Source organism: Gymnoscopelus braueri (genome assembly GCF_963280865.1).
Source record: "Gymnoscopelus braueri genome assembly, chromosome: 13".
Lineage (NCBI taxonomy): Eukaryota > Metazoa > Chordata > Actinopteri > Myctophiformes > Myctophidae > Gymnoscopelus > Gymnoscopelus braueri.
The window spans coordinates 37654322-37681434 of record NC_137615.1 but is presented as its reverse complement, the minus strand read 5'-3'; the positions used below and the strand labels follow the sequence as shown (position 1 = coordinate 37681434).

At 43.0% G+C, this 27113-nt stretch overlaps 1 protein-coding gene across 3 annotated transcripts; it reads left to right on the top strand.

The window, feature by feature from the left end:
* The first annotated feature begins 172 nt into the window (after positions 1 to 172).
* On the top strand, positions 173 to 26338 carry smarca4a (SWI/SNF related BAF chromatin remodeling complex subunit ATPase 4a). 3 transcript variants are annotated; one of them, XM_080446108.1, is made up of 34 exons: positions 173 to 306; positions 2215 to 2480; positions 3682 to 3814; positions 6001 to 6474; positions 6652 to 6750; positions 7370 to 7625; positions 8132 to 8258; positions 8663 to 8836; positions 9886 to 10059; positions 10264 to 10437; positions 10550 to 10597; positions 11126 to 11256; positions 11583 to 11643; positions 11735 to 11916; positions 12540 to 12693; positions 12969 to 13132; positions 13398 to 13464; positions 13784 to 13894; positions 14784 to 15026; positions 15491 to 15604; positions 15874 to 15981; positions 16285 to 16371; positions 16577 to 16623; positions 17019 to 17185; positions 18614 to 18777; positions 19150 to 19410; positions 19965 to 20042; positions 20146 to 20364; positions 20680 to 20933; positions 22579 to 22687; positions 22863 to 22964; positions 23997 to 24129; positions 24260 to 24399; positions 25610 to 26338. In XM_080446108.1, exons 2-34 carry the CDS (start codon positions 2259 to 2261, stop codon positions 25640 to 25642), a joined length of 5010 nt encoding a protein of 1669 aa, XP_080302234.1. In that variant the 5' UTR covers positions 173 to 306; positions 2215 to 2258; the 3' UTR covers positions 25643 to 26338. The 3 variants fall into 3 exon arrangements, with proteins under 3 accessions (XP_080302234.1, XP_080302233.1, XP_080302235.1); XM_080446107.1 differs by having other exon boundaries at positions 10547 to 10597; XM_080446109.1 differs by lacking the exon at positions 6652 to 6750 and having other exon boundaries at positions 10547 to 10597.
* The last annotated feature ends 775 nt before the right edge of the window (positions 26339 to 27113 follow it).

Sequence of the window (27113 nt, the reverse complement as noted above, 5' to 3'; positions counted from 1 at the left end):
TAAGCAACTACACTTTAGAAACAAGCCCGAAAAACCGTAACCACCAATAAGGAACTTTACAGAAAAATAAGCCCAAAGTCGCTTATAATAAACCGACATGGCAACACTGGCAGCCATCATCGCTGGGCATGAAGAGACAGAGACGGCCAGGGGGGCGCTAGAGACTGCAGTCGAGTAAGAGAGGGGGGAGGTGGACGCAAAACACCAGGGCAGGTCGCTCTTTGTTTCTGGGCAGAAAGGAGGAATAACCAAAAGACATTGCACCCGGCGAGGCATCATTTATTCACCCAGAAACTTGGTGCTCGAGTAAGTTCCAGCGATATTTTATTTCGTAACGTATGAAACAGCCCGCGTTTCACAGCATTATTCTTATATAACTGTGGGTTTTATTTGGCTGGTTTTGATGGCGGAACAATGAGAAACAGTACGGTACGACAGTGGCGCGGCAGCAGAGCGAGCAATGAATGAGCCCGATGTGTTTGTTGGAAATGTTTTTATTGTAGAGCAGAGCGGCGGTACGGGAGGCGCGTGGGATCAATCAGCTCTACGGTGAATGAATGACTGATGCGCTTCACCTTTTGATTGAATCGCCGTATTTGGACTCAAACGGCCGCTGAACAACGTATTAAATTGGTCGCGAGAGCATGGTCGGCTAGGCTAGCTCAACTAGACTCGCTAGCAGGTGGTGTTGCCATGTCCGCTTATTATAAGCGACTTTGGGATTGTTTTTTCTGTTAAAAGGCTTGTAAACATTGGTTAGTTACGGGTTTTTGGTCTTGTTTTTAAAGTTAATTTGCTTATTTGGGCTTGTTTCCGTATCCTATTTTTTCTATAAACCCAGTGGTTCTCAAACATTTGCATGTTAATGAAAGGACCCCCAAAATGATATGTATTTGTACCAGGACCTCCCCCCCCAATACAAGATTTGTGTTGTTAAAATGTTGCACAAATAATTCCACATTTTTCACATTTTCTTAAAGATTTTTTGAAAATGGCAGATCGGCTGATTTCAATTATCAATTAGCCCTATTTGCTTCCTTTGGGCTTGTTTTCATAGACCTGGTTGCTTATTTCTATCGCAAAACCTGGCAACACTGGTAGCAGGCTACCAGCGTTAGCATTCTCATCATAGTCAGTCAGTCAATGTTGTGGCTAGCATTAGCAACCCGGCTCCCCCCTCCCCCCCTAGCGCCCAACATGTAAAAGCAAAGGTTTTATTTGTGTTTTAATCGTTGTTGTAGCGGTTCTTTAAGGGCTGGGCCACGGTGTCCCATGAGTGGCTCTAAGTTGTAGGACTTTTAAAAGGGGTTTAAATGAAGCAGAACATGAAGGGAATACGTTGACATAACAACAAAAGCTGTCTAGGCCCTGGCTAGTGATAGCTTAGCCAGTTGTCTTGTTTAAAGTAAACAAAACATTCAAAACATTGTTTTGTTGGTAAACATTCGGTGAACTGAGCGGCAAACGACGAGTCTAATAGAAAGTGTTTATTATCACGTTGTTATTAAAAATAACCAGCTCTGACTCTGTGGTGTTTTGTTGTTCAGCGCTGTCTTAATCTATGGCGAGCCATTCTTTCATTTGTTTTCCAAAGGGGAGATACCGTAATAATATTGCAACAAATTGTTATGAAATAAATCGATTACAAACAATATATAAAAGTAACGTAACATGATTATATAAATACAAAAAGAAAATACGTTTGAAACTGGACAATATTTTATATATTTTTATATTTTTATATAAAAATTAAATTACCTACAACCTCTGTTACATTAACGTGTATTGGCGACTTGTTTTACTTTTTTATTTATTATAATTGTAATCACCGCAATCAGTAGAAGCATTTAATTTACACTTCTGAAAGTATAAATATATTTTTTTAAATTAGATTTGTTGTTTATTATTGGTGATGGCTGATGGGAAGAAACTTTATCCTTCAGCTTCTTCTGTCAGTGTTTGAAGCTGCACTTGGATATAATGGATAAATGTTTTATATAGTCGTCATTCTTTGTGTGCTTCGTATTAATCAAGAGCTGGAAGAGCCACAAATTATTGTTTAAATCTATTTGCCCTGAACTGGAGGTTTGTGTAAATGTAATATGTGTCTGCCAATGATGTCTGACTGAAAATTAAGTCAATATCCCCTGGTTTGGAAGAATCTTACATGCTGTCTAGTGGTCCTTGAGTGATGACCTCTCGCCTTTTTTACAGGGGAGTACTTGCTGCTGTCACACATTCCCGATCTCTGCTGAGAGATGTCCACCCCAGACCCGCCGATGGGAGGGACGCCTCGGCCAGGGCCTTCCCCAGGTCCTGGGCCCTCTCCAGGAGGCATGATGGGCCCAAGCCCTGGTCCTTCTCCAGGCTCTACCCACAGCATGATGGGCCCCAGCCCAGGGCCTCCTGGGTCCGGACACCCTCACCCTCCACAGGGACCCGCGGGATATCCTCAGGAAAACATGCACCAAATGCACAAAGTATGAAATCAGTTTACAACAGTGGTTCTCAAACATTTTCATGTCAAGTTCCCCCAATTGAAAGGATTTGTTTGCCAGGGACCCCCACAAGAGATTTGTCAACAATGTTTGGAAATAGCAGCTCTAAAAGCCCACAACATGTCACGATGCGAGTGCGACACGTTTTGAACTTATTAGGTCTGCTTTTTTCGAATAGCAGTGTTTAAACTGTCACTCATTTTAATGGGGACCCCCTTATAGTCCCCGGACCCCACTTTGAGAACCACTGGTTTACAGTGTTTTCTGTACAAATGCTATGTGTTGGTCAACCTCCACTAATTAATTCCCCGATATGGTACAGTCAATATTGAAAATGTACACCAGGGGAAAATCTTCCCCCTAAGATAAAAATCTGTTGATTTCTTATGGAATTTGGAGAGCAATTATGATGAACTTCATTTATGATTAACTTCAAGAACAAATATTTATATTTTACTGACAGCTTGGTTTGAAGACAGGATATTTACATGAACTTATGAATGGATAATATTTTAGTGGAAAGTATTGGGGACAACCCCCCCATCCCACCCCTTTGGATTTCACAGCCATTTAGAAATTTCAGGGGACATTTTTGCCCCTTAACATTTGTCATTGTGGGTACAGTTGCATATTTAAGCCTGAGTTATACCTACTTGAGTGCCAGTGTTGGCAAAAAAATGTTGGTCTACAAGCTTGTAGATCGGCTGTTTTCAGTGCGCAACATGCGTATGCAGCTAAGTATAACAGGCTTAACAGATCTCTACATTATCCTTTCTACTGATTGACTCTGTACCACTTGCTTGCCTTCGTTCGCTTCTGCCACAAAACAAACAATAATGACAACCAATGATTGTTTGAGATTTCAACAAATGAGGGGCGACAGCTGCTCAGGAGGTAGAGCGGTCGTCTGGCAATCCCGGTTCGATTTCAGCTCCTCCTGGCATCGCGTTGAAGTGTCCTTGAGCAAGACACTGAACCCCTAACTGCTCCCGACAAACAGGTTGGCGCCTTGCATGGCTGCCCGCCGTTGTCGGTGTGTGGGCGAATGTGAGGCATAGGTTGTAAAGCACTTTGTGTGGCTGGAAAGTTAAGAGAACTGCAGTATGATAATAATATCAGTAATTGGTTTATGGACTGCTATTATTTTGGCTACATTGTCATGCTTTCTGTCTTTCCTCTGTAGCCCATGGAAGGCATGCATGAGAAGGGAATGCCTGATGATGCTCGGTACGCCCAGATGAAGGGGATTGGCATGAGACCAGGTGGTCTCAGTGGCATGGGACCTCCGCCTAGCCCCATGGACCAGCATTCCCAAGGTATCAGACCGACTCCTGTTGATAAAGTTATTTCTTTTTTCCATTGGCTGTGCAATCAAATATAAAACGCATTCATGTCTTCTTGATCACATCCCTGATGTTAAATATTTGCAAAGAAGTTGCCAGATTCAGTACCAATAATAGGCCTTTTTGTGTTATTTTTCATACACAGACCACATTAGACTATGATAAAGGGAGATATTATAGCCACGTTTCAAATTGGTGAAACCTCAAAAATAGAATGTTGAATTGTGATTGCTAAGTGATCTTTAGTGTTGTGCTGATGCTTAAAGAAAAATATGGTGATTTTTAGACTGTACGCCTTCACAACAAAGTGGAATATAGACAAGATGTTTGAGTGATCCTCCTGGGGCTATGGTTGCCCTCTTGTGTCTTTTAAAGGCGGTGTAAATGAGTGTTTTGGTAAAATTAAGTGTTAAATAGCTGTATATTCCCATAATAAGTATTGCTATACAGTGTTTGTTTAGTAACTTCTCTTCAGCTTTTAGTAAACAGAATGTCAGAATACCAATTTCATCCAATCAGGAGAGAGAACTCATGCAGGAAACAGGATAAACAAATGCAATTGGAAGTGATGAAACACAAACATGAGCAGGAAAAAAATCGAATCGAAACAATAAAAAATTTGATATAACTGAAAAGGAACAGGTGCATGCAATCACCACGCATTATATTGACAGGTTTTCCTGAATATAACTTTCTGTTAAAATGCTTGTAGATGTTAGCCAGCATTATGTTTTTAATTACAACAGCGCCCCCATTATATCCTTATATAATCCTAACATAAGAGAGAAACAAGTACAATGTGTGCATGTGAACCCATCCAGCCAGTTTGTCCTCTTTAGTTTGCCATAGGTTTTCTCAGTTAACAGGTTCAGCAGACAGCCAGGGGGGGCGGGGCCAGAGGGGGCTTCCCCTTACACACAACAGTCTCATATGGTACCATAATATCCACTCTGTCACCTAGGGAAGGGATGGGTTGGGAAAAGAGAACAGAGGGAGAGATATAGAGAAATTGATCATTGCAATAAATTAGGAGGGAACCCCACCTCCTGTCACTAATAGGCAGCTGCCAGTCCAGTCTGGTGTTATTTGTATGCGTCTGCTTATATAGGATATGGAATGGTTTGTTGAGGCGTCCGAGGGCACTCTTGCTGGAGGTCTGACAAATCGGATACGTTTTTATTATGTCCACACAACATATTCATGCCAGTATTCGAGGCATACTGTGGTTGTCCTTTCCTTCATCAGATCAAAATAACTTTATACAAAATGTGAGGTTCATGTGAATTTTTAAGTTACTGAGTGTAACATTGAACACAATTGACAAGGTCCATACAGGGTAGGACTTTCACATTGGAGCAACATTATATTGTGGAATGTATACATTTAGACAGGACTCTACTTTTTTTTAATGCAACAGATTTGTTATATTGGATTGAAGAGTATGGAAGGATGTGGGGCTAGACAGGACGATATGGCATTACAGGTCTCCAGCAAGAATTGCACTATCCAATCATCTACTTTCGCTCCCCTTGTGCTGTGCATATATAAAAATAAATAAGTACAGTAAGTAGGTCGCTATCAGCCCAACAAGGGTATTTTCAATGCAGTAGACCCACGGGAGATGGATTGCCCAGGTGGAGCTCAACACGTACCATCAGCAATTAGCATTTACTGCACATCTTAAGGTACATTTCCACTCTGGTTTTGAGTTCGGTTCGGCAAGGTAGAAAACTAGTTCTGCTGATGTTTCCACCTCAGCCCAGTCCGGTCGTAATCGAGCTGAATTGCACTAACACAAATGAACAGGGAATACGATGCATGAATTGCATCGTCTGCCCGATTAACGCCAGCGTGTCCTCCACTGGATTATTTCTGCCATAACTTTAAATAGAAATGAGAAAAGCTGCGAAGATGGAAAGTAGCGTAGCTACTGTGATCAGTGTTGCCAGGTTTTGCAAGAGAAAGAAGCAACCAGGTCTATGAAAACAAGCCCAAAAGTAGCGACTATGCTACGGCTATTTGAACATAGCCGATCTACAAGCTCACAAAGGATATTTATTCAAAAACAAGATAAATGGGGGCATAAGGCGTCTGCCCAACCGCTACGCTATAGGCTATACAAACTGTACAAACCATATTTCCACTCTTGTTCATCCTAGGTTACCCCTCTCCATTGGGGGGCTCAGAGCATGCACCAAGCCCTGTCCCAGCCAATGGCCCACCTTCTGGCCCCATGATGCCCGTAGGCCCCCCTGGCCCTGGGAGTGGCCCGATGGAGGGCAGCGGGGACCCTGGCCAGGGCATGGGTCAGCCGAACCGCAGTGGTCCCCAGGGCCCAGGTGGGCCTGGCGGTGCGGTAGGCGGACCAGGTGGTTCAGGAGGACCCACTCCTTTCAACCAGAACCAGCTGCACCAACTCAGGGCCCAGATCATGGCCTACAAGATGCTGGCACGCAGTCAGCCTCTACCAGAGCACCTGCAGATGGCTGTGCAAGGCAAGAGGCCCATGCCGGGCATGCAGCAGCAACCCATGCCCAACATGCCACCTTCCGCTGGGCCCGGAGCTGTACCAGGAGCTGGTCCAGGACCAGCTCAAGCCAACTTTGCTCAAGCTAACTATAGCAGACAACATGGTGAGTTCTCTTTTTTTTCTCCATAATATGTATTTCTACTGAATTATCGACAAAAGAAAACGCAATAGTTCCAAACAAAGAAGTTAGAAAATATGAAGGCCCAACAGAGACCCCTGGTGGCAAGATGTGGTTATGTTGCTGTGCTGCCTCCCCATTTTGAAACCGTTCTGTTTGCAGGCATGGTAGGTCCAAATATGCCTCCTCCTGGACCTGCAGGTGTTCCACCAGGCATGCCAGGTCAGCCTACCAACGGGCCCCCCAAATCATGGCCCGAAGGTAAGACTAGTCTTGACCAATAGACAAACTTAAAACAATCTTTTTACGGTGTCGACCCAAGACTTGGCCTTGGGCGACACCGTGAAAAGATTGTTTTAAGTTTTATCTGTATGTCCCAACAAAAGTCAAACCAATCACAGTCCATGCCATTACGTACACGATGTCAGTTAAGCCGTGTATGTCCACAGACGGCATTATTTGAGCTGCCGCCGCCTTTCCATCATGCACTTGTATGGTAAAGACCCACTGCAGCACTCCTCTTCCAAGCAACGAGTATCACATTTTAGCGCTCTTGGCATCCAGCTGTTTTTGGCGGAGCGCCCTGGGCGCTTCCAAGTTGTCAACAGCAGGGAACAGGCATGCATACCACTTTTGTACACTTGTCTCTTTTAACCCATTTACACCGGGAACCCCTATACGTAACTGTACCTTTCAATCCGGGAACCCCTTTTGGGGTTGTTGTTGTTATATAGCAAAATACATTTATTTAAATGTTTTTCAAAACTTTTTTTTATATTTAGAAGACTTTTTTTTAGAATCGGCCTCAGGTCTAAATGGGTTAAAAACATGTTTACGCACACAGTAAAGGTGATGTCCCATTGTGAATCATGTGTTTCAGGGCCCATGGTGAATGCTGCTGCACCATCCAGTGCCCCCCAGAAGCTGATTCCCCCTCAGCCCACCGGGAGACCCTCTCCGGCTCCCCCCTCTGTGCCCCCTGCTGCCTCCCCAGTCATGCCTCCACAGACGCAGTCTCCAGGGCAGCCTGCCCAGCCTCCACCCATGATGCTTCACCAGAAACAGAACCGTATCACCCCCATCCAGAAGCCCCGCGGGCTGGACCCAGTAGAGATCCTCCAGGAGAGAGAGTACAGGTCAGCATGTAGCCGGGCTCCATTAACCACTTAAATCCTACACTAAGTTGACCGGAGTCCCCCAGGGATTTCACTCTGCTAAAATATCTTCGCCGAAACTAGACGATCTACAAGATGGAACACGTAGTTATGAGTTTTGAGCTTGTAGATTGGCTATTTTTGCAGACAGACTGAGAGTTTAATTTGAAAGACCATACCGCTGGTCTGGCATCTCATGCCATTCTTGACATTACTGTGTCAACCATTTTCTAAAGCACACCATTTGTTTTCTTTAATTATAGAAAACCCATGGGAGTCAGTTAATTTCTGTACTGTATGGAAACTTGCTTGAGATTCTAATGAACGTCCTGTTCGTTACCGTTGTTCTGGGAAACGACAGCTGACAGGATGTTGACATAGAAGACTGGCTGGCTGAATCTACCCAGTTGACCAATCGTGTTTGATCGCCTCATGTGAACTTGAAATGGTGTTTAATATTACATTTTTATTGGTATTTTGTGCATCAGGCTTCAGGCTCGTATTGCGCACCGCATCCAAGATCTGGAGCATCTTCCAGGCTCCCTGGCCGGAGACCTGCGCACCAAGGCCAACATCGAGCTCAAGGCCCTGAGGCTGCTTAACTTCCAGAGACAGGTAGGCAGGAATGCCCTTCAATTATGTTTTCACTTAAAATGTATTGAAATATTTTATGAATTATACTATGGACCCAGGACCCCAACGCTAATGGGGGTGGCTCAATGGGTAGAGTGGTCGTCTGGGAACTGGAAGGTTCTTGGTTCGATACCGGCTCATCTTGGCATCACTTAAAACGGGTTGACACCTTCCATGTCTGCCTCTTATGTCGGTGTGTGAATATGAGGCATACATTGTAAAGCAGTTTTGAGTGGTCAAAATACTTGGATAAACAACATTTACTATTCATATAGAATCTATATGAACCCACAACTATAAAGAGTATCTAGATACTCTATAGTTTTCGGTGGGTTTTGTTTTAATTTAAGACTGAACTTCACAACTCTCTTATTCCGTACCCACAGCTGCGTCAGGAAGTGGTGGTATGCATGCGTCGTGACACAGCTCTGGAGACGGCTCTCAATGCTAAGGCCTACAAGCGCAGCAAGCGTCAGTCACTACGTGAAGCCCGCATCACAGAGAAACTGGAGAAACAGCAGAAGATTGAACAGGAGCGCAAACGTCGCCAGAAACACCAGGTACACAGAGAGCGGGGACTGTTGCAGATACATTGGGCATCATTCACTAAGCTCGGGTCTGCACATATTGTGTACTTATGAGCATTTCTGACGTTCAGAGTCTGATTCATCAATCTTTTTTTGTCCGTGAACTTGGTCAGACATGCACTCAAACTCACATCTGCCCGGGAGCAGACTTGTATTATTAAAATTCTTTATTCTTCATGCAAAATCTATTAAAATAGTGCCAAACCTCAAATAATATGTATAATACATATATTGGGCACATACATAATAATGTATGTGCCCAAAATGTCAACACATATAAAAAATGTCAAACGATCTGTTGCTTGGAGGCATATTATAGATATGATGCAAATTCAAACGATGTTTATTTATTTTCATTTCCCATGTGATGAGGATACAGTATGAATGAAATCTAGCTGTGTCCATATCCATTCCCCAATCCGAAGTAGGACAGGGTATGTTGTTAATCCAATTCAAGGACAGATTTCTCGTCGGTAATCAATAAAGCGAGATCTGGTACCTAATCTATCGGATAGCAGCGTTCCTAGATTCCAGCGTCCTGTTACCTCAGTCAAATGTGAGCATTCTTTAATAGAAAAGGCTTCTATAATATCCTTTCCACGTTTTATTAGCTTATTTGGTGGTGTGGTTAAACTTTGTAAACTTAATCTCATTACACATGAGAGCATTACTTTATTAACGTTCAGTTGATCCATCTCGCGATCAAGGGACTCTCTTCCAGACAGAACAGATGTACAAGTTGTCAATGCGGTGTGAAACAACACGTTGTAAGCTTGCAAATTTACAGTTTTTTCCACGTTGGTTATTTCCGGTTGCCTTTTTATGATGTTCAATGGGGCGTGGAACAATGCAAATGATCTACACGGGAGCGCACTTGCTGACGTGCAAACAAAATTGAGATACCCCTTGTGATCTGCACGAATCACGGCTCTGCACCCCCTTTTATGAATTGCACTTCAGAATTGACGTATCCAATATCCAATGTTTGTAACCGGTGGTCTTGTGTGTCCTTGTGTCAATAGGAATACCTCAATAGCATCTTGCAGCACGCCAAGGACTTCAAGGAGTTCCATCGCTCCATCACAGGAAAGATCCTGAAGGCCACCAAAGCCGTGGCCACATACCACGCCAACACTGAGCGCGAGCAGAAGAAAGAGAATGAGCGGATTGAGAAGGAGAGAATGCGGAGGCTCATGGTGAGGCTCATGCTGTCAAACTCATTCATATAGCACAGTTAATGTGGAAAGGTTAAAAAAAAGCAAACCTTGATCTGTCATTTAAGAACAGACATAGCAATGCTCTAAAACTTAACTCCCATTCACCAAACGGTCATAATGACCTGATGGCACCCAGCATACAACACACATAATAGAGATGTCTTGTTGTGTGTTGAAATCCAGGCAGAGGATGAAGAAGGCTACCGTAAACTCATTGACCAGAAGAAAGACAAGCGTCTGGCCTACCTACTGCAACAGACAGACGAGTATGTGGCCAACCTCACCGACCTTGTGCGGGCGCACAAGGCTGAACAGGCTCTCAAAGACAGCAAGAGGAAGAAGAAGAAAAAGAAGAAGGTGAAACTAAGTTTAAATTGAAGGGCAACGATTAAACGTCTCTTCTCTATACATATCGTGTTTTTTTTTTTTATGCATGTCTTTTCGATCTTTCCGAACTTCTCCTCAGAAGCCAGAGAATGCAGAAGGCGGGTCTTCTGCAATGGGCCCCGACGGAGAGGTGAGTTTGGAGGAGAATTTGTTTAAAGTTACCTTCCTGTTTAACCACATTAAACCTTGTGTCCCCTTTTTTTTGAGCGGTGTAGCCGCTCCTATAAGTGGGTTTGGGACCGTCGTGAAAAGACCGTCGTGAAAATGTGTCTTTCGCTGTACTGTGATTGGCTGACTCTATTCACACCCTTTGCTCAGTACTGTGATTGGCTAGCGAGACGCATGATTAAATTAATAACCTATAAATAGCACCACGCACTTAAAAAAAATTACTTTTGTTTTTGAAGTGAGCTTCCATCACTGTGATGACCACTGTTGTTGCTAAATAACACCGCTCACTTCACACTGGGTGTGATTTTTTCTTTTCTTTTTTAACACCTAAAATAGCCGATCTATACCTGCACAAATTGGCTATTTTCGCAATTTGTTGATGAAATATGTAGGGCATAAGTGGTTAACATTGTTTAATATTTACTTTTTCTCTGTGTTCCTTCACACCATTCACCCTCTCTGTCTCTCCCCCTCCCTTCCCTCCCAGCCTTTGGACGAGACCAGTCAGATGAGTGACCTGCCGGTAAAGGTCATCCACATTGACACCGGGAACATCCTGACCGGGGTGGAGGCACCCAGGGCAGGTCAGCTGGAAGCCTGGCTCGAAATGAACCCTGGGTATGTCAGCCGTCTGAGTCATCCAGAAGGAGACTCTTGGTCTTGTTTTTTTTGTTTTGTAATTGAATGTTTTTAGTCAGTTTGTTTTAATTGGACAGAACAGTGTGGCAAAAGGGGCAGGGGGGAAAGACATGAAACTCTTGTATCCAGTGAAAATTCAGTTTCTGTTTGGCTGTTTTAGCCTGAGAAAATCGGGGCACAAGAAGAGAAACGGAAGTCGGCACCAAGCCAACAAAGAGGCCACAGACGCAAAATTGACCTCAATGAAATGGTGCAAACGTTGGTCGGTTCCCTGTAAAATCCTAACCGCCTTTTCTGTCCTGCAGGTACGAAGTGGCTCCACGTTCAGACAGTGAAGAGAGTGGTTCAGAAGAGGAGGAAGAGGAGGTTTGTCACTACTGAAGATGCAGAAATGGATTGTTAACACGTGACACACGCATACAAGTTTTAAACCCCTCTGGTGTTTTGTCCCGGTCAGGAGGAGGAGGAGGAGGAGGCCCAGCCGTCCACCACAGCCACAGCCGCAGCCGCAGCTGCAGTCGCAGCTGCAGCTGCAGCCGCAGCTGTAGCCGCAGCTGTAGAAGAGGAAAAAAAGATCAAGATTCCTGACCCTGACAGCGTCGAGGAAGTGGACGTCGATGACGTTAAGCACATCATCGAGTAAGACCCCCATTTGATACAATTTTGTGTATCTGTGACCACAGTCTACACTGTAAAATCCTCAGTGTTTACAATGTGCACTACAAAATCCTCAGTGTTTATTTAACTCTTGAGAGTGTACACTTTCAGAGTTACAGACCCATAATGGTTGAGAAACAGTGCTCAAGACCTCTGACATCTGACCACTAGTAATGTATCTACTAGCGCCACGTCTCTCTAAGACATCTGTTATTAGACCACTAGTACTGTAGTTAGCTAAATCTAGGGCTCCAACACCATTATTTTCATAATCCATTTACTGTATCTATTGGTTATTTTTTTCTGATTTTGTTTTCTTTATTTAGTTAGTTGGTACATTTTGATAATTTAAATAAGTTCATATGGCTCCACTTATTACTCTGTTAGCTTGACTGAATAGTGATATGGAGTTAAATACTCTATATGGAGTTAAAAACCCTATTACTTGCTTTTTAAATCCAACATGCTGTAGGTTCCTATGAGCAGCAGTGTGGTTCATACTTCACAGTATAATTTGAGTCACTTGAGTAACTCCAGGCTGTTTGTTGACAATAAAATAAGCTCTAAGTTTCCTCACTCTCCCTGTGTTTTCTCTGTGCCACCAGAAATGCCAAACAGGATGTGGATGACGAGTATGCAATATGCGAAGCAGCCTTCGCCAGGGGCCTGCAGTCCTACTACGCTGTGGCTCATGCGGTCACTGAGACGGTGGACAAACAGTCATCACTGCTGATCAACGGGCAACTCAAACAGTACCAGGTACGCTGCCGATCACCTCGGAGATAGGTTATATAAACAATTACTTTAGGCCATAAAAAAGGACTCGATGTCTACATGTTTAAGCAAAGGGGTACAAAAAAAGTTCACAAATACTGAACATGTATGTGTGAAGATCATTTTAAAGATGTACATGTATCACAAATACGGCACTGAAATACGGCACTGAAATGTATAGTTGGGAGTTCCTGTCTCCCATTTAATTCCTGGTGAAACACAGCGTAGCCTGGTTGCTAACTGTGGCCGCTTCTCTTCAGGTCAAAGGTCTGGAGTGGCTGGTCTCTCTGTACAACAACAACCTCAATGGCATCCTGGCCGACGAGATGGGCCTGGGGAAAACCATCCAAACCATCGCCCTCATCACATACCTCATGGAGATGAAACGCATCAACGGACCCTTCCTCATCATCGTGCCACTCTCGTGAGTCCAGGCATCTCATCTCCCCAGTATGAGATTCAGATTCCAAAGGCCAGGCATTTGTATTTCCTATATCTCAGTTCAAATACAATCTGAGGTACAGGAAATACAATAGACCGTGATATTGGCAAAATAACATACGTCTGATTGGTTCTTGACAAATTCATGAAGGTTCCAAGAGTTGTCTCATCTGTACAGCTTTTCTGATGGCCACTAGAGGGTAGCATGTAGTAAGCTATTCTGAGGATCTTTTTTGTGTCGTTTTCAGAACTTTGTCCAACTGGGTGTACGAGTTTGATAAGTGGGCACCGTCTGTGGTGAAAGTCTCCTACAAGGTCAGTAGCTCTTTGGGACCCTTCAACCTTGATTACTTTGTTTAAGAATTAGGCACGTCCTGTTCGATCTATGATATTAAGAGTCTCTGAAGTCATGGTCAGGTACTCTGGTCAGTAACCAGAAAATAATTTAATCCAGTCTATTTTTATGGCTGTCTTTTAATTTTTTAACCTGGATCATCAGACCTACAGCCAAAATGATGAAAAATATAAGTTGCATCCAGAGTGTGCGATTTCTGCGTTTTATTTAATTTAATATTCCGCTGCCAATACCTAAATATATGGTGCATTTTCTCCCGTCATTTAAAAATATTTCCAGGGCTCACCACAGGCTCGTCGAGCATTTCTCCCCATCCTCCGCAGTGGCAAGTTCAACGTGCTGCTCACCACATACGAGTACATCATCAAGGACAAGCAAGTGCTGGCCAAGGTAAGATGATCGTTCTGACCTATCTGTCCAACACAATAATCACATTAACATCTATCTATAACCACTTAAGCCTCAATAGCATTGCATTTTGACACATTGTGAGCTTGTAGATCAGCTATGTTCACAATTTGTTTTTTAACATTTAGAATTTTTGGCAAATGTTTTGAATTTATTTCTTTGAATGTCTTTAACTCTTTGACTGCCAGAGTATTTTCATAAAGTACTCTCCCAGTGCCAGCGATTTTCGTGTTTTTTTGTTTTGTTTTGTTATTTTGTTTAATTTTCATATAGTATGTCTAGCTGCGGTTTTGAACACATACGATGGTTCCACCAGCAGAGAGCAGCAAATAGACACATTCATCAGCTCGCTGACTCGCTGCCCCCCCCCCCCCCAAACAGAGCCAAACAGTGAAATATGTCAAACCGGATGTGACGTGTTCTCAGATTCTCCGATCGGCTAAAAATACGATGTGATACACGACGGCGATGACTGTTCGTCACCCAGACTATAGATTATAGAAGTGGACCTCTCCGTTCGTTTTTTATACCGTGTGAAAAACCTATCCCTATTCTGGCCGAAAATGACCAGGGGAAAAAAATGAAAACCGGAAACGGAATCTGCGTCATAAAACCGGATGCAGGTGTGGGTGAAGTAAGTGGAACTCGAAACCTAGAATGAAAAATGATCAGAATGGCGTGATCAGAGATTAAACAATGAACACGCGTCGACGGCCAACTGGACAAACTAGCAATTGACGCGTTATCGAGTCAACCGCAGTCAAAGAGTTAAAAGAAAATAGTTACATGCTCAAAATAAAGACACCAGGTTGAAACTTATTTTTGTTAATACAATTTTGTGAAGCTCACTGGACTGTACTTAATCCCACAGCTCCGTTGGAAGTACATGATCGTGGACGAGGGCCATCGAATGAAGAACCACCACTGTAAGCTGACCCAGGTCTTGAACACACACTACCTGGCCCCACGACGTGTCCTGCTGACTGGTACGCCGCTGCAGAACAAGCTGCCCGAGCTGTGGGCGCTACTCAACTTCCTCTTGCCCACCATCTTCAAGAGCTGCAACACCTTTGAACAGTGGTTCAACGCACCCTTCGCCATGACCGGAGAGAAGGTGAGCTTGTGTGTATTTGTGCCAGCTCTTGTACTTCCATTCTTGTGTGAAACAGATCTTAAGGATGAGGAAACCCCAAAGTTTAGACATCATGCTCATCTTTTTTATTTAAAGTCTGGGTAAGGTCAAAAGTTAGCTGCGTAATATTGAGGGTCAAGGGGGCTCGTTGCCTGTTTTAGACATTGCAATCTGTTTGCGTGTGTAGTATGCAACATGTTTTTTTTTAAAGAGCGATAGGTGGAAAGTGTTACTTGGGTAACTTTTTTAGACTTTCGCCACTAAATAAGCTGATGCTATTGGTGTATAAAATCAGCAAAATGTGTTTTTATGGTTTAGATCAGGAATTGAGTAATGCATTGTTGTGAGTGAAAAGTCCAGAGGTACGGAAATACAACAGTGTATGTGTTTCCCTTGCATTTTGTCATACCCAGACTGACAGTAGGTTTTGAAAATTTCTCCTCCAGGTGGACCTGAATGAAGAAGAGACCATCCTGATCATCCGTCGTTTACACAAGGTGCTCCGCCCCTTCCTGCTGCGTCGACTCAAGAAGGAAGTTGAGGCCCAGCTGCCCGAGAAGGTCAGATTATTTTACATTTGACTGACAATTCACACGGCTTCATCAGCATTTTGTTTAGTTTGTTTTTTGACCTAAAACTCCTATCTGTGGAACTTAATTTTCTAGAAACCGGTTTTGTGTTATTTGATAAGAAATATAGTTTGCTTGGCTGCAATAATCCACCATAAGCAGAGATCTGAGAGCAGAGAAGGTGCTGGACGTATTTGGTAGTACTGAAATGCAACCTTTGTTTTGTTTTATTAAACGTTTCTCTAACTGTTGGTTTCCAGGTGGAATATGTGATCAAATGCGACATGTCAGCCTTACAGAGGGTGTTGTACAGACACATGCAGGCCAAGGGTGTGCTGCTCACCGATGGCTCAGAGAAAGACAAGAAGGTAAGAGTGTGAGGGGAATTGTCATAAGGGCTCCTTCATATCTCGCTACTTTAACCACTGAAGCTCCATGTAACCACATGAACCATAGAGAACATTTTGCGAAAATGGCAGATCTACAAGCTCACAATGTGCTGCATTTCCGATGTGTCGTGGCAACACATGGCAATATATTTATTTATTAAATAAACAAAGCGGTTAGTCAGCAAATCCTTTTGACTAGTAGTCGTCTAAGAATGTCTTTATTTGCGGACGGCCCAAAATTATGGTTTTTGAAATGTACCATAATTTTTTTTTGTCTTGTAGGGTAAAGGCGGTACGAAGACACTGATGAACACTATAATGCAACTGAGGAAGATCTGCAACCACCCGTACATGTTCCAACATATTGAGGTATGACAACAACCTGCTACACCTTCAACCTGTTGGCACAACATTGGTGTCCAATATGCCAACACTAACATCGGCTAACATGCTCCTTAAAACATAATTGGACAATTCTTAAACCAGGCTCCTCATTTTAATTCAGATATGTTTGATGTCATTGATTTTGTTCCTAATTTTAATTCGGATATGTTTGATGTCATTCATTTTATAGGAGTCCTTCTCGGAGCACCTTGGTTTGTCTGGTGGAATAGTGTCAGGGTAAGTAGACTTTGGTGTGCGTTTTCACAGGCGTGTATAAGCACGTGGAAGTCCTATTTTCAAGATCTGCTATTTTCGCATTTTTTTTAAAACTGACTTTATTCACCTATAATGACATAAATGGTTAGTGAGCCCGCCTAGGACTCTGGAGGTCCCAGGTACGATTCCAGCTCTCAGCAATGTGTTGAAGTGTCCCTGAGCGAGACACTTAAACCTTAACTGCTCCCCCTCCGCGCTCCTCTGTGGGCAGCGAAGCTGAAAACTGAAGTTTCCCAGTGGGATATGATGGGTATCAACAAAAAAAGAAAGTACAAAACGCGGATGCCAGGTTGAAAGTGTTTACTGGTTTCATGTGGTGTTAAACTGTACTAACCCAGCTGTCGTCCTGTCTGCAGCCCTGAGCTGTACCGCGCCTCCGGGAAGTTTGAGGTGCTGGATCGTATTCTGCCCAAACTGTGTGCCACCAACCACAGGGTGCTTCTCTTCTGTCAGATGACATCGCTCATGACCATCATGGAGGACTACTTTGCCTACCGCAACTTCAAGTACCTGCGTCTGGACGGTAGGGCATTCACAAATACAGATTTTTAGAATTCGACTTCAAATACCTAAAAGTATTCGAATAGCCTATTCCCGGGTGAAATATCATTTTTTTCCGTCCAATACAAACAACCATTTCTCATTAAAACGCTGTGTTGCAAGCCTTGAAAACATCTAGCGAGTAAAGGGTTAACTATTATAGGTGGGGTTGGTGAAATAACAGTCATCGATTGGCTTTGAGAGGCTGTTAACAAGGCAGCTGTGTGTTCTGGCTGGAGCCATGAATCATAGCAGAGTAGCAGACCTACAAATTCACAATGCCTCACGGATGGACGCGTTGTGAGCTTGTGGACCTGCTATTTTCGATGCGCAACACCCTCCTACGGCGGAGCATAGGCACAAGCATGACCCGCTGCTGGTGGCTGAAGTGAAACATAGCGGATAACTCCGAAAATTATTGTTCAAGCCTATCCTATCTATATTCAACAACAACCACAGTTATATGTCCATCGTCCGCCACAACGTCCGGTCTCTACAAGGCTAAGATGCGTTATGATTACATGCTCTAACAGCAATGCAAGATGAACTTCACTCCATCGCGACCCATTTGTTATTGCTAATGCTGCACGCTTGCACTTTTTTTTTGTTGGATAAGCATTAGATAAAATTGAATAAGAAACATGACATCACCGCAAGAGCTACTGTAATGAGTGTCCTACCCTGGACGTCACGTCTCTCTCCAGTCTAACTTGTTAAACAAAAACTTCAGTAATAAACTCACCAATATTAAATAAAGTATTAACACATTGTTGTTAGCGTTGAGCGTAGAGCCATGTTTTGTTCTGCTTTCTTTTTTTAAAGCTGTCTGACATGAGTGTTGCTGTTTTAGTGCCCAACCTACTTTGAGTGACGGCACGACACCACGTACAGTATGAAATGACAACAATCAACCATGAATGGATTGCGAGAACGACAAACACCAGACTTTGATGTACAGCATCGAATAGTGGTTTTGCTTTTTTAATATTGGACTATTGGACTGAAACCCCTACTGGATGGTGAGAGAGACCGATCGGGCACATGGTGTAATCTGTTGACCGGATGGTATTTTGAATAGTTATCAATTCCACAAATCTGAGTGTACGCCACATATCTCGAGAACCGCTGGACAAAATTGCCTTTATATTTGGTGTGTGTATTGGTGACACCCCAAGTAAGTGCAGTGTAAAAAAAGAAATTAAATGGATGTGATATGAAATGCGTGAATGCGCTACTTGTTACAAATGATAAGAGACATGACAGAATTAACCAGAAGACGCATGCTGTAATTTCAAATAAGAAAAAGGTAAACCCAATATTTGGCCTCGATTGCAAAACCAGATGAGTGCTTGTATTTGAACAAGGATTGATTTAATTGGTTTGTAATAGTTTTTGCTGCGTTTGACCATAGGAACCACCAAGGCAGAGGATCGTGGCGTGCTGTTGAAGACCTTCAACGAAAAGAACTCTGAATACTTTATATTCCTGCTCAGCACCAGGGCTGGAGGCCTGGGCCTCAACCTGCAGTCTGCCGACACCGTCATCATCTTTGACAGCGACTGGAACCCTCACCAGGTACAACACACAAAGCAGTGTCCGTTAATCTATAGAACATTCTCATTCAATGTTCTTATCTGACTGTGCACCTAACAAGAAGGGTCTGATGTGTCCTTTTTTATTTAACCACTTAAGCCCTGTTTAATTTAACCACCAGTTTCTAAAACTGTGAAAATAGCCAATCTACAAGCTTACAACTCACAAATCATTTACACAAATTTTCATATACTGTATAAACTTCCCTTTTCTTGTTCTTAATATTAATTTGGCTGCTTGCACCTTTACCCCAGGCATGCACTTCACTCATCCGTGAGGGCAACAAACGAACATCTCACCCAGAGTAAACAAACCACTCACCCATCTCTTTGCGTCCCTTCTCCTCCACCACAGGACCTACAGGCCCAGGACCGAGCCCATCGTATCGGTCAGACGAACGAGGTGCGCGTCCTGCGTCTCTGCACTGTTAACAGCGTGGAAGAGAAGATCCTGGCTGCAGCCAAATACAAGTTAAATGTAGACCAAAAGGTCATCCAGGCTGGCATGTTTGACCAGAAGTCGTCGGGCTGTGAGCGCCGGGCATTCCTTCAGGCCATCCTGGAACACGAGGATCAGGAGGAGGTCGGTGTCGGATCGGAAGGGATTGTACCACCGGTTTGTTTGGATTTTTATTTTTCCCGTTTTATACTATTTTGTTGTTCAATCAGATAATTGTTGTTAACAGTGGTTTATGGTATTATACAAGAGCAATTTAAATAGTTTTTAGAGTTTTGATTCTGCAAACTATTTTACCTTTAGTTGCTTTAAAGAGCCCTATGTAATGGGTAACTAGACTAGTACTGCTAAAAAAAGGTATAGCAATAAATAGAACTAGACATTTGTTATTTATCATCTAATAAAATTGCCTTGTGGGTGGACGGTGTGTAGACCGAGGGTGGGTGTCACAAACTTAACATGCTCATATATATATATAGAGACCACTTTAAATTAGATTTTCAAGCCGCTTGAAAATCTAGTAGATGATTAAAAGAGAACTAGTTGTTAGACCTGCAATGGAGCGTAAAGATGGATGGAAGAAGTTCAGTTGACATAGCACTGCTGTAAGGATGAAACAAACATACAAGTAAGGGTAGAAAACAAGTACAGAATAAGGAGTAGGATAACACAAAGTTAAACAAACATTTTCTCTCCATCTGGTTTGTGTATAGGAGGAAGATGAGGTGCCTGACGATGAGACAGTAAACCAGATGATTGCCAGGAGCGAAGAAGAGTTTGAGCTGTTCATGGTGAGTCCTGCTTCTCTGTGCTTCACTATACAATCAACAGAGTTAAGATGTTATTCTGTTTACTCAACCTTCCATTTCACCGGGCCCTTCTCTTCTCTACCAGCGCATGGATCTGGACAGACGCCGCGAGGATGCCCGCAATCCCAGGAGAAAGCCTCGTCTGATGGAGGAGGACGACATGCCCGCCTGGATCATGAAGGATGACGCCGAGGTGGAGAGGCTGACATGCGAGGAGGAGGAGGAGAAGCTGTTTGGCCGAGGCTCCCGGGCGCGTAAGGAGGTGGACTACAGCGACTCGCTCACAGAGAAACAGTGGCTCAAGGTCAGACGCTCAGAGGATTCACCACAGACTGTTTGCCATGTTGCATGTCTCTCAGTTTTTTGGTTAACATCTACTTGACTGTTGGATGTTTAGCTACAACTATGCAGGTCCTTTTCTTTTGGGGTCCAAAAATGCTAAATGTTCTATCACCAAATGGAGTATCAAGTTAAAACTTTGATGCCTGTCATCTCTGAATTACACTGAAAGAGATGGAAACCTATGTGTATGGTGGAGTTAATTTAGTCAACAATTCAGTTCAATATAAGTTTTGCTTTAGCCAACCTGTGGCTCACTAGAACCTTTCCACCCCAACAGGCCATAGAGGACGGCAACCTGGAGGACATCGAAGAGGAAGTGCGTCACAAAAAGACGACCAGGAAGCGCAAGAGGGACCGTGACCACGATGGCCCCTCCACCCCCAGCTCGAGCCGCGGCCGAGAGAAGGACGAGGAGGTGAAGAAGGCGAAGAAGCGCGGGCGTCCACCAGCTGAGAAACTCTCACCCAACCCCCCCTCCCTCACCAAGAAGATGAAGAAGATTGTCGACGCTGTCATAAAGTACAAGGACGGGTAAGAAGTGAACACCTCGTTTTCTCGGACGTAAAGCTAATTTTAGGAATACAGAATTCACCATTCTGTACCGTTTCAAAAGTGGGTTCAATTCCCTTGCCCTACATCCTCCATAGATAGCCTCGTTCCCAGCCTTACTCATCTGTGAAGAGAAAAGCCTCATCACGACCTAAAGCACAGAGTGTCTATTAACGATGTTCCCAGAGGTTAATTATACTGACGTGTACACAACATTTCTAAAAACGTTTATTCGAATAGTCGAAAATTAATTAATTAATTAATTGAAATTGACACCCAGAAAATAGCCAAAACTGAGCACTTTTCGATCTGAAAAAAAGAGTATATGAAAGCCATTTTAAATGTTTATACTATTGGAATCTTACACACCTGCTCCCAAATAATTGATTACATCATTCCAGTGTGCAGCGCAAAAGTAGGTCATATCACTTAGGCTCTCACTCAGAGACGGAGAGTGACAAAGAGAAACATTGAATGTAGGCTATATTACAAGTTGTACAATTGGATTATTGGCGGACAATAACAACACTGGTGCAAGGAATTAATAATCAGACTTTGAAAATTACAGAGAGTTTTAATTACGTGTGATCATGCATCCTGCGCAGCGCACTTTACAAACAGAGCCGTAAAGAGTTGACACTAGTGTTGACTCCCATTGTAAGAATGGAATGCGGAAGTGCTCGATCTATCTGTATTCCCTATTTTAATGTTGTTTTATGCCTTTGCTTTTGCCTTTGCTTTTATTTTATTTTATTTTTGTTTGCTTTATTGTTAAATTGGTTCTAACTGTAATTGTATTCTTGCTCTGTAAAGCACTTTGAGCTGCATTTCATGTCATGAAAGGTGCTATACAAATAAAGTTTATTATTATTATTATTATTATTATTATTATCTGAGATGGTTCCAATGTTTGGAACTATAGCCCATAGCGGCCCGCTTTGCGGCGAGATCAAAGCATGACTTTACTCTCTCTTCTACACTCTGGTTACAAAGCACTTCAACCGTCTGACCAGGGCATTCCCAGTGGGCGCTCGTTGTCTCCCGTGGGTGCCCGAGCCCTGGGGTTTCGGAACCTGCTTATTTTGCTTGTTAAAAGCATAATTGTATTAAGACATGACAGCAATATGGAAAAAACGTAAATATCTCAATTGAAAATATATTTCATAGAATAACAAACTATTATTTTGAAAACCGTTGGTAGGGTCAGCCACGTTTAACCGAATATCCGCGCACACCCCTGGTGTCTATAGGGGCAGAACTTCCGTCATACGTATTTCCCCCGGATTTTTTTTTTTACCAATCGCACCACTCGTTTCATTCACGGAGAATGTTAACCGATTTGTAAAGCGTCAACGTCATTTCCTTGGGCGGTACTTCCGCCAAATTCCGGTACTTCCGTTTAGACACTCAACCCGCTAGGTCTTGCCCAGCGTGCTCTGTAGACCAGCATTAGGGGGTGTCGGCAGCAACAGGGTCCACAGTACTCATGGGGAATTGGCAATGACTGAGAAAGGGGAAAAATACAAAAAGAAAATACATTTTGTTGAGCGAGGAAGTATAAATTACCGCTTGGATATTATCTTATGTTGTATTAACACTCCATCTTCCCCTTCGCCCTGGTTTACAGCAGTAACGGACGACAGCTGAGCGAGGTCTTCATCCAGCTGCCGTCACGCAAGGAGCTGCCAGAATACTACGAACTCATCCGTAAACCCGTGGACTTCAGGAAGATCAAGGTCTGAACTGGAAACCCATCATCCTTGTTTTAGTCTTTCATTTAAACAAGTGATTATAACAACTGCATATAATTTCAGGAAGCGAATACATTGTGATTAGGAATGTTTTACTTTATTTTGGAGAATCCATAAGTTGAGATGGTAGATGAGATTGTTTTGTAATTCCTCCATGCAGGAGAGGATCCGCAGCCATAAGTACCGCAGTCTGAATGACCTGGAGAAAGACGTCATGCTGCTCTGTCAGAATGCCCAAACGTTCAACCTGGAGGGGTCTCTGGTGAGTGTCTGTGTCAGGCATGTCATAGACATTAGATCACATGGATTAAAGTTCCCAGTTGCCTTTTACTTTTACTTATTTGAATTCTTGCCTTTCTCTAGTCTTGGTTGAAATTCTGTTATGTTCCTAAAGAAGCCCTGGAGATTTCCTGACCTCAATCTGAGAAGCTTGTTGTTTTGATTGAACCCCTGCATTGACTTAAGCCAAGGTATTAAGTCTAGCTCAGGAAGTAGAGTGGTCTATGACTCCTGGTTCTCCAACATCTCAATTGTCACTAAAGACTAAGCTTCAAACCTCCCATAACAAACTCATTTGACTACTTCTCGGCCTGGGGCCCATGACCCACCTTTTTCCAACTAATTTTGTTAGCCTAGGATGGCTCAGGGTTGAAGACTGGGTTAAGCAATTGAAAATGGGATTGGTATTCAAAATAGTCAATGCGACTTTGCCCTCAATGACCTCAATACCTGCATATCTAATTACCTAAAAAAAAGTGAGCAACAGCGACAATACCAGAGGGAGCGACGACAACGATCTGGTACCACCCACCTTTAAAACAAATATGGGTAAATTCTCCTTCTACAGCACTGCCACCCAAGTGTGGAATGCCCTTACCCCATCCCTTAAAACCTTTCAGGAGGCCATAGGGGAAGGTAATTATCACTTCTCCCTTAGACAGATGATACCCCCCCCCTTATTTTCTACTCTAGTCTGTACATATAGTGTTTTATATTTGTGAATTCTGGTTATTTTTTATGTTGATGAATTGAATACATAGGACCCCAATGGAAACAAGACCGCAAGGACTTTTTTGTTGTTATCCTTTTAGACCAAGTGTTTGACTGTACGTGCTGTTTACATTTCTGTCTAATAAAATATTCAATCAATCAATCGTCAGGGAATCGGCACATTTCCCATTTGATCCCGGTGTCGGAGTGTCCTTGGGCAAGAGTCTGAACACCTAACTGCTCCCTAAGATTAGAAAAGTGATTTAGTCCATTTACAGTATCTCCCTGTGACTCCTCCCCTTAGATCTACGAGGACTCTATCGTACTTCAGTCGGTCTTCACCAGCGTGAGGCAGAAAATCGAGAAGGAGGAGGACAGCGAGGGAGAGGAAAGTGAGGAAGAGGAGGAGGAGGCTGACGAAGGCTCAGAGTCTGAATGTGAGTCCTGGAAACGCATACCAGTCCCAATGTGTATCATCTCTATCGACATCCTGTCCTAAGAGGGACGTGAATGACATGAATGTGCTCCTCATGCCGTCCCTTCTGCCTCTATCTGTCTCTCTCTCAGCTCGTTCAGTGAAGGTGAAGATCAAGTTGAGCCGGAAAGAGAAGGGTGACCGTGGGGGCAAAGGCCAGCGTCGGCGGGGCCGTGGTGCCCGGGCCAAACCAGTGGTGAGCGACGACGATAGCGAAGAGGAACAGGAAGAGGTGAGAGAACGAGTACAACACAACTAGGAATGGGCAATATGGCAAATCACATATCACGATTTTCTTCAGCCAGAATCACGATCCACGATCTTATCACGATTCATTTTTAATGTTGATTTTTAAGATTATCATTATTTTATTACGATTATTTATAAGATGTGAGGATTCATTTTATTTATATATCATTATTAATAATGATTATTATACAACCATATATTATAATACATCTCTGCTGTCGGGCAGAAACCAGCTCCAAAATGTTTAGAGTTTTTAGTTTTGGAGTTAGGAGGTCATTAACATTGATAACAGCTGAATGGACCTCCAAGTTCACGATGAGGTTGGAGGTCAAAAGGGTGTCGAGTCTGGAGTCAGTAAAACCAGCTAACTCCACCCCCCTTTGGTGCAGTTAGTTGGTTTAGCAGAAAGTTTGCGGATCCAATGGAGTTTATAAGTGACCATATCTGCTCTTTATATGGATCCTAAACAAAATGCTACATTAAAAACATGATGAAGAGCTCTAAACCATTCTTCTCAGCCTTACTGTTTAGCCACCTGCATGCTCAAGGACCCACAATTTCTGTTGGCCTTTAAGTCAGTAGCCAGTGCATTGGCTAATGTTCCTATAATAAATGTGTGTCCATGCGAAAAGCCCACTTTTTGGGCGGTGAAACCGCCCCTATAAGTGAGGTTTGGAAAAATTTACAAATATCCTGCGCTGTGAAACCGGCCCTATAAGTGAGGTTTGGAAATTTGTACAATTATCCTGCACCGTGATTGGCCAATCACAATCTATTCAGGACTGTGATTGGCCAGTGTCACATGACACATGTGCATAGCCCTATATAAGAAACCATAACTTGAAAAAAAACATAAATTAGTTTTTTTCAAGTTATGGTTTCGTCCATCATAAAGAGTGTTTCAATAAATGTATTTATCTTTTGTACATGATTGGTTGACTCCATTCAGTATTGTGATTAGCTAGCAAGACACCGCCCACTTCACACAGGGTGTGATTTTTTGTTAACAAACCCTAATCTTGACAGGAGTGTTACACTGAATGGTATAATACTAATGCTCATTGCATGGCTGTATGCACCGTCTGTGTGTGATTTTGCGCTATACATTGTAAAGCACTTTGAATGGTTGGACTAGAAAAGTGCTTAGGAGTTTGAAGTTGCAGTGGTTAACCATTTTATGTTCTGTACTCCAGGAACGCTCAGCCAGCGGCAGCGAGGAGGACTAAAGACAAACCTCTAGACGCGACCAACGGCCCACTGAAGACCCTCGACTGGACCCCATATATTTTACTTTAGATAACACAGCGGGCAGACAGCCAGAGGAGGAGCACTAGTTTGACCTAGATGAGCTGATTTCTAGTGGGACAAAGGTATTCTCATTAAAGTTAAAACGATGAACTAAAAAAACAACAAAACTGTTCAACAACGAAGGCTTTACAAACCTTCCACTTCAATATTTAAGCAGGCTGATATGAATAGTAGAACTGTGTATGTCTTTTTGCCTTCTTTTGTTTTCTCCTATACTATGATAATTATTGGCAGGGCTATTAGACTGATCGTGGACCACAAGGAGAGCTAAACTGACTTTTTTTTAAGTGGTATTATTTGTTTGTCTTATTCTGTTTCTTCTGAGACAAGAACGTGAACCAGAGTCACTGTTGTTTCCTGAACTGAGTCCTTTTGATTTTGTTTTGTTTCCTTTTTTTGAATGCATGTCGTGCGTGTCAATGGAAATGCACCTGGATGTGTCGTTCTTTATTATCTGTGTTTAATTTAAGACTACAAGCAGGATCGCGGTTAATGTCCCATCCTGGGGCCGCTCCCTCTGTGTGTGTGTTGAGGGAGGGATGGATGGATGGGACTATTTCTCGTGTAGGTGTCACTGGATTCCAAAAAGTACAATAAAGGCATCTCATAATTAACTTATTGTGATTGAACTGCATTCATTTCCTTCTATAGCAGTGATTCTAAACCTTTTTCATTTCAAGGACCCCCAGTTTAATATTTATTAGGCAAAACCCCCACTTTTTTGTTTTTTACAACTTAATGTATAGATTTGACATAATTCAAAAATAGTGCATAAACATATTGCACCAGCAGTTATTTTCTCAGACCCCCACTTGATAGTCTGTATCCACACCACACTGTAAAATTCTCAGTTTATAAATTGAACCAAAGGGTCCATTTGTACACTGAGTTACAGATCTATTAGGACTGCCACCAAATGTCCTGCACAACATTACATTTCAGAATCAGAATCAGTTTTCTTCTCAACTCTAATCTTTGGGCCACAGGATTGACTGATATCGACTGAGATAAATGCAGTGGACTACCTGGTAAAATAGAAAGCCAGGAGCACCCTGGGTGCTGCCCGGAAACTGAGTTGAGTCATTGTAGTAAATGATAACTGTGGTTATCACTTATGCACACTAGATGGCTCTACTCACCAAGACCAACTACATGTTAGAGCTGCAAGTGGGGCTGTGTTATGGGTTGTTTTTGTCTCTGTAGTGACTTTGACCTTAACCTCCTGAACCCTAGTGTCCGTATTCTGGGGCAAACATGGGCCGAAGATATATCTACAAGCTCGCAACGTGTTACGTTATGAGGTTGTAGATCCGCTATTAAGATATTTAGTGTAGAGCGAAAACAGGAGGGGGCCTAGTATAGAGCGAATAAGTATAGGGTTTACGTGGC

Bases quoted from the DNA above. Each gene is read 5' to 3' on its own strand.
- smarca4a (XM_080446107.1), top strand. From the start codon at position 2,259: ATGTCCACCCCAGACCCGCCGATGGGAGGGACGCCTCGGCCAGGGCCT. The intron at 15,982-16,284 runs GTAAGAGTGTGA...TTTGTCTTGTAG, and splicing joins GCTCAGAGAAAGACAAGAAG to GGTAAAGGCGGTACGAAGAC. The intron at 16,624-17,018 runs GTAAGTAGACTT...TCCTGTCTGCAG, and splicing joins TCTGGTGGAATAGTGTCAGG to CCCTGAGCTGTACCGCGCCT.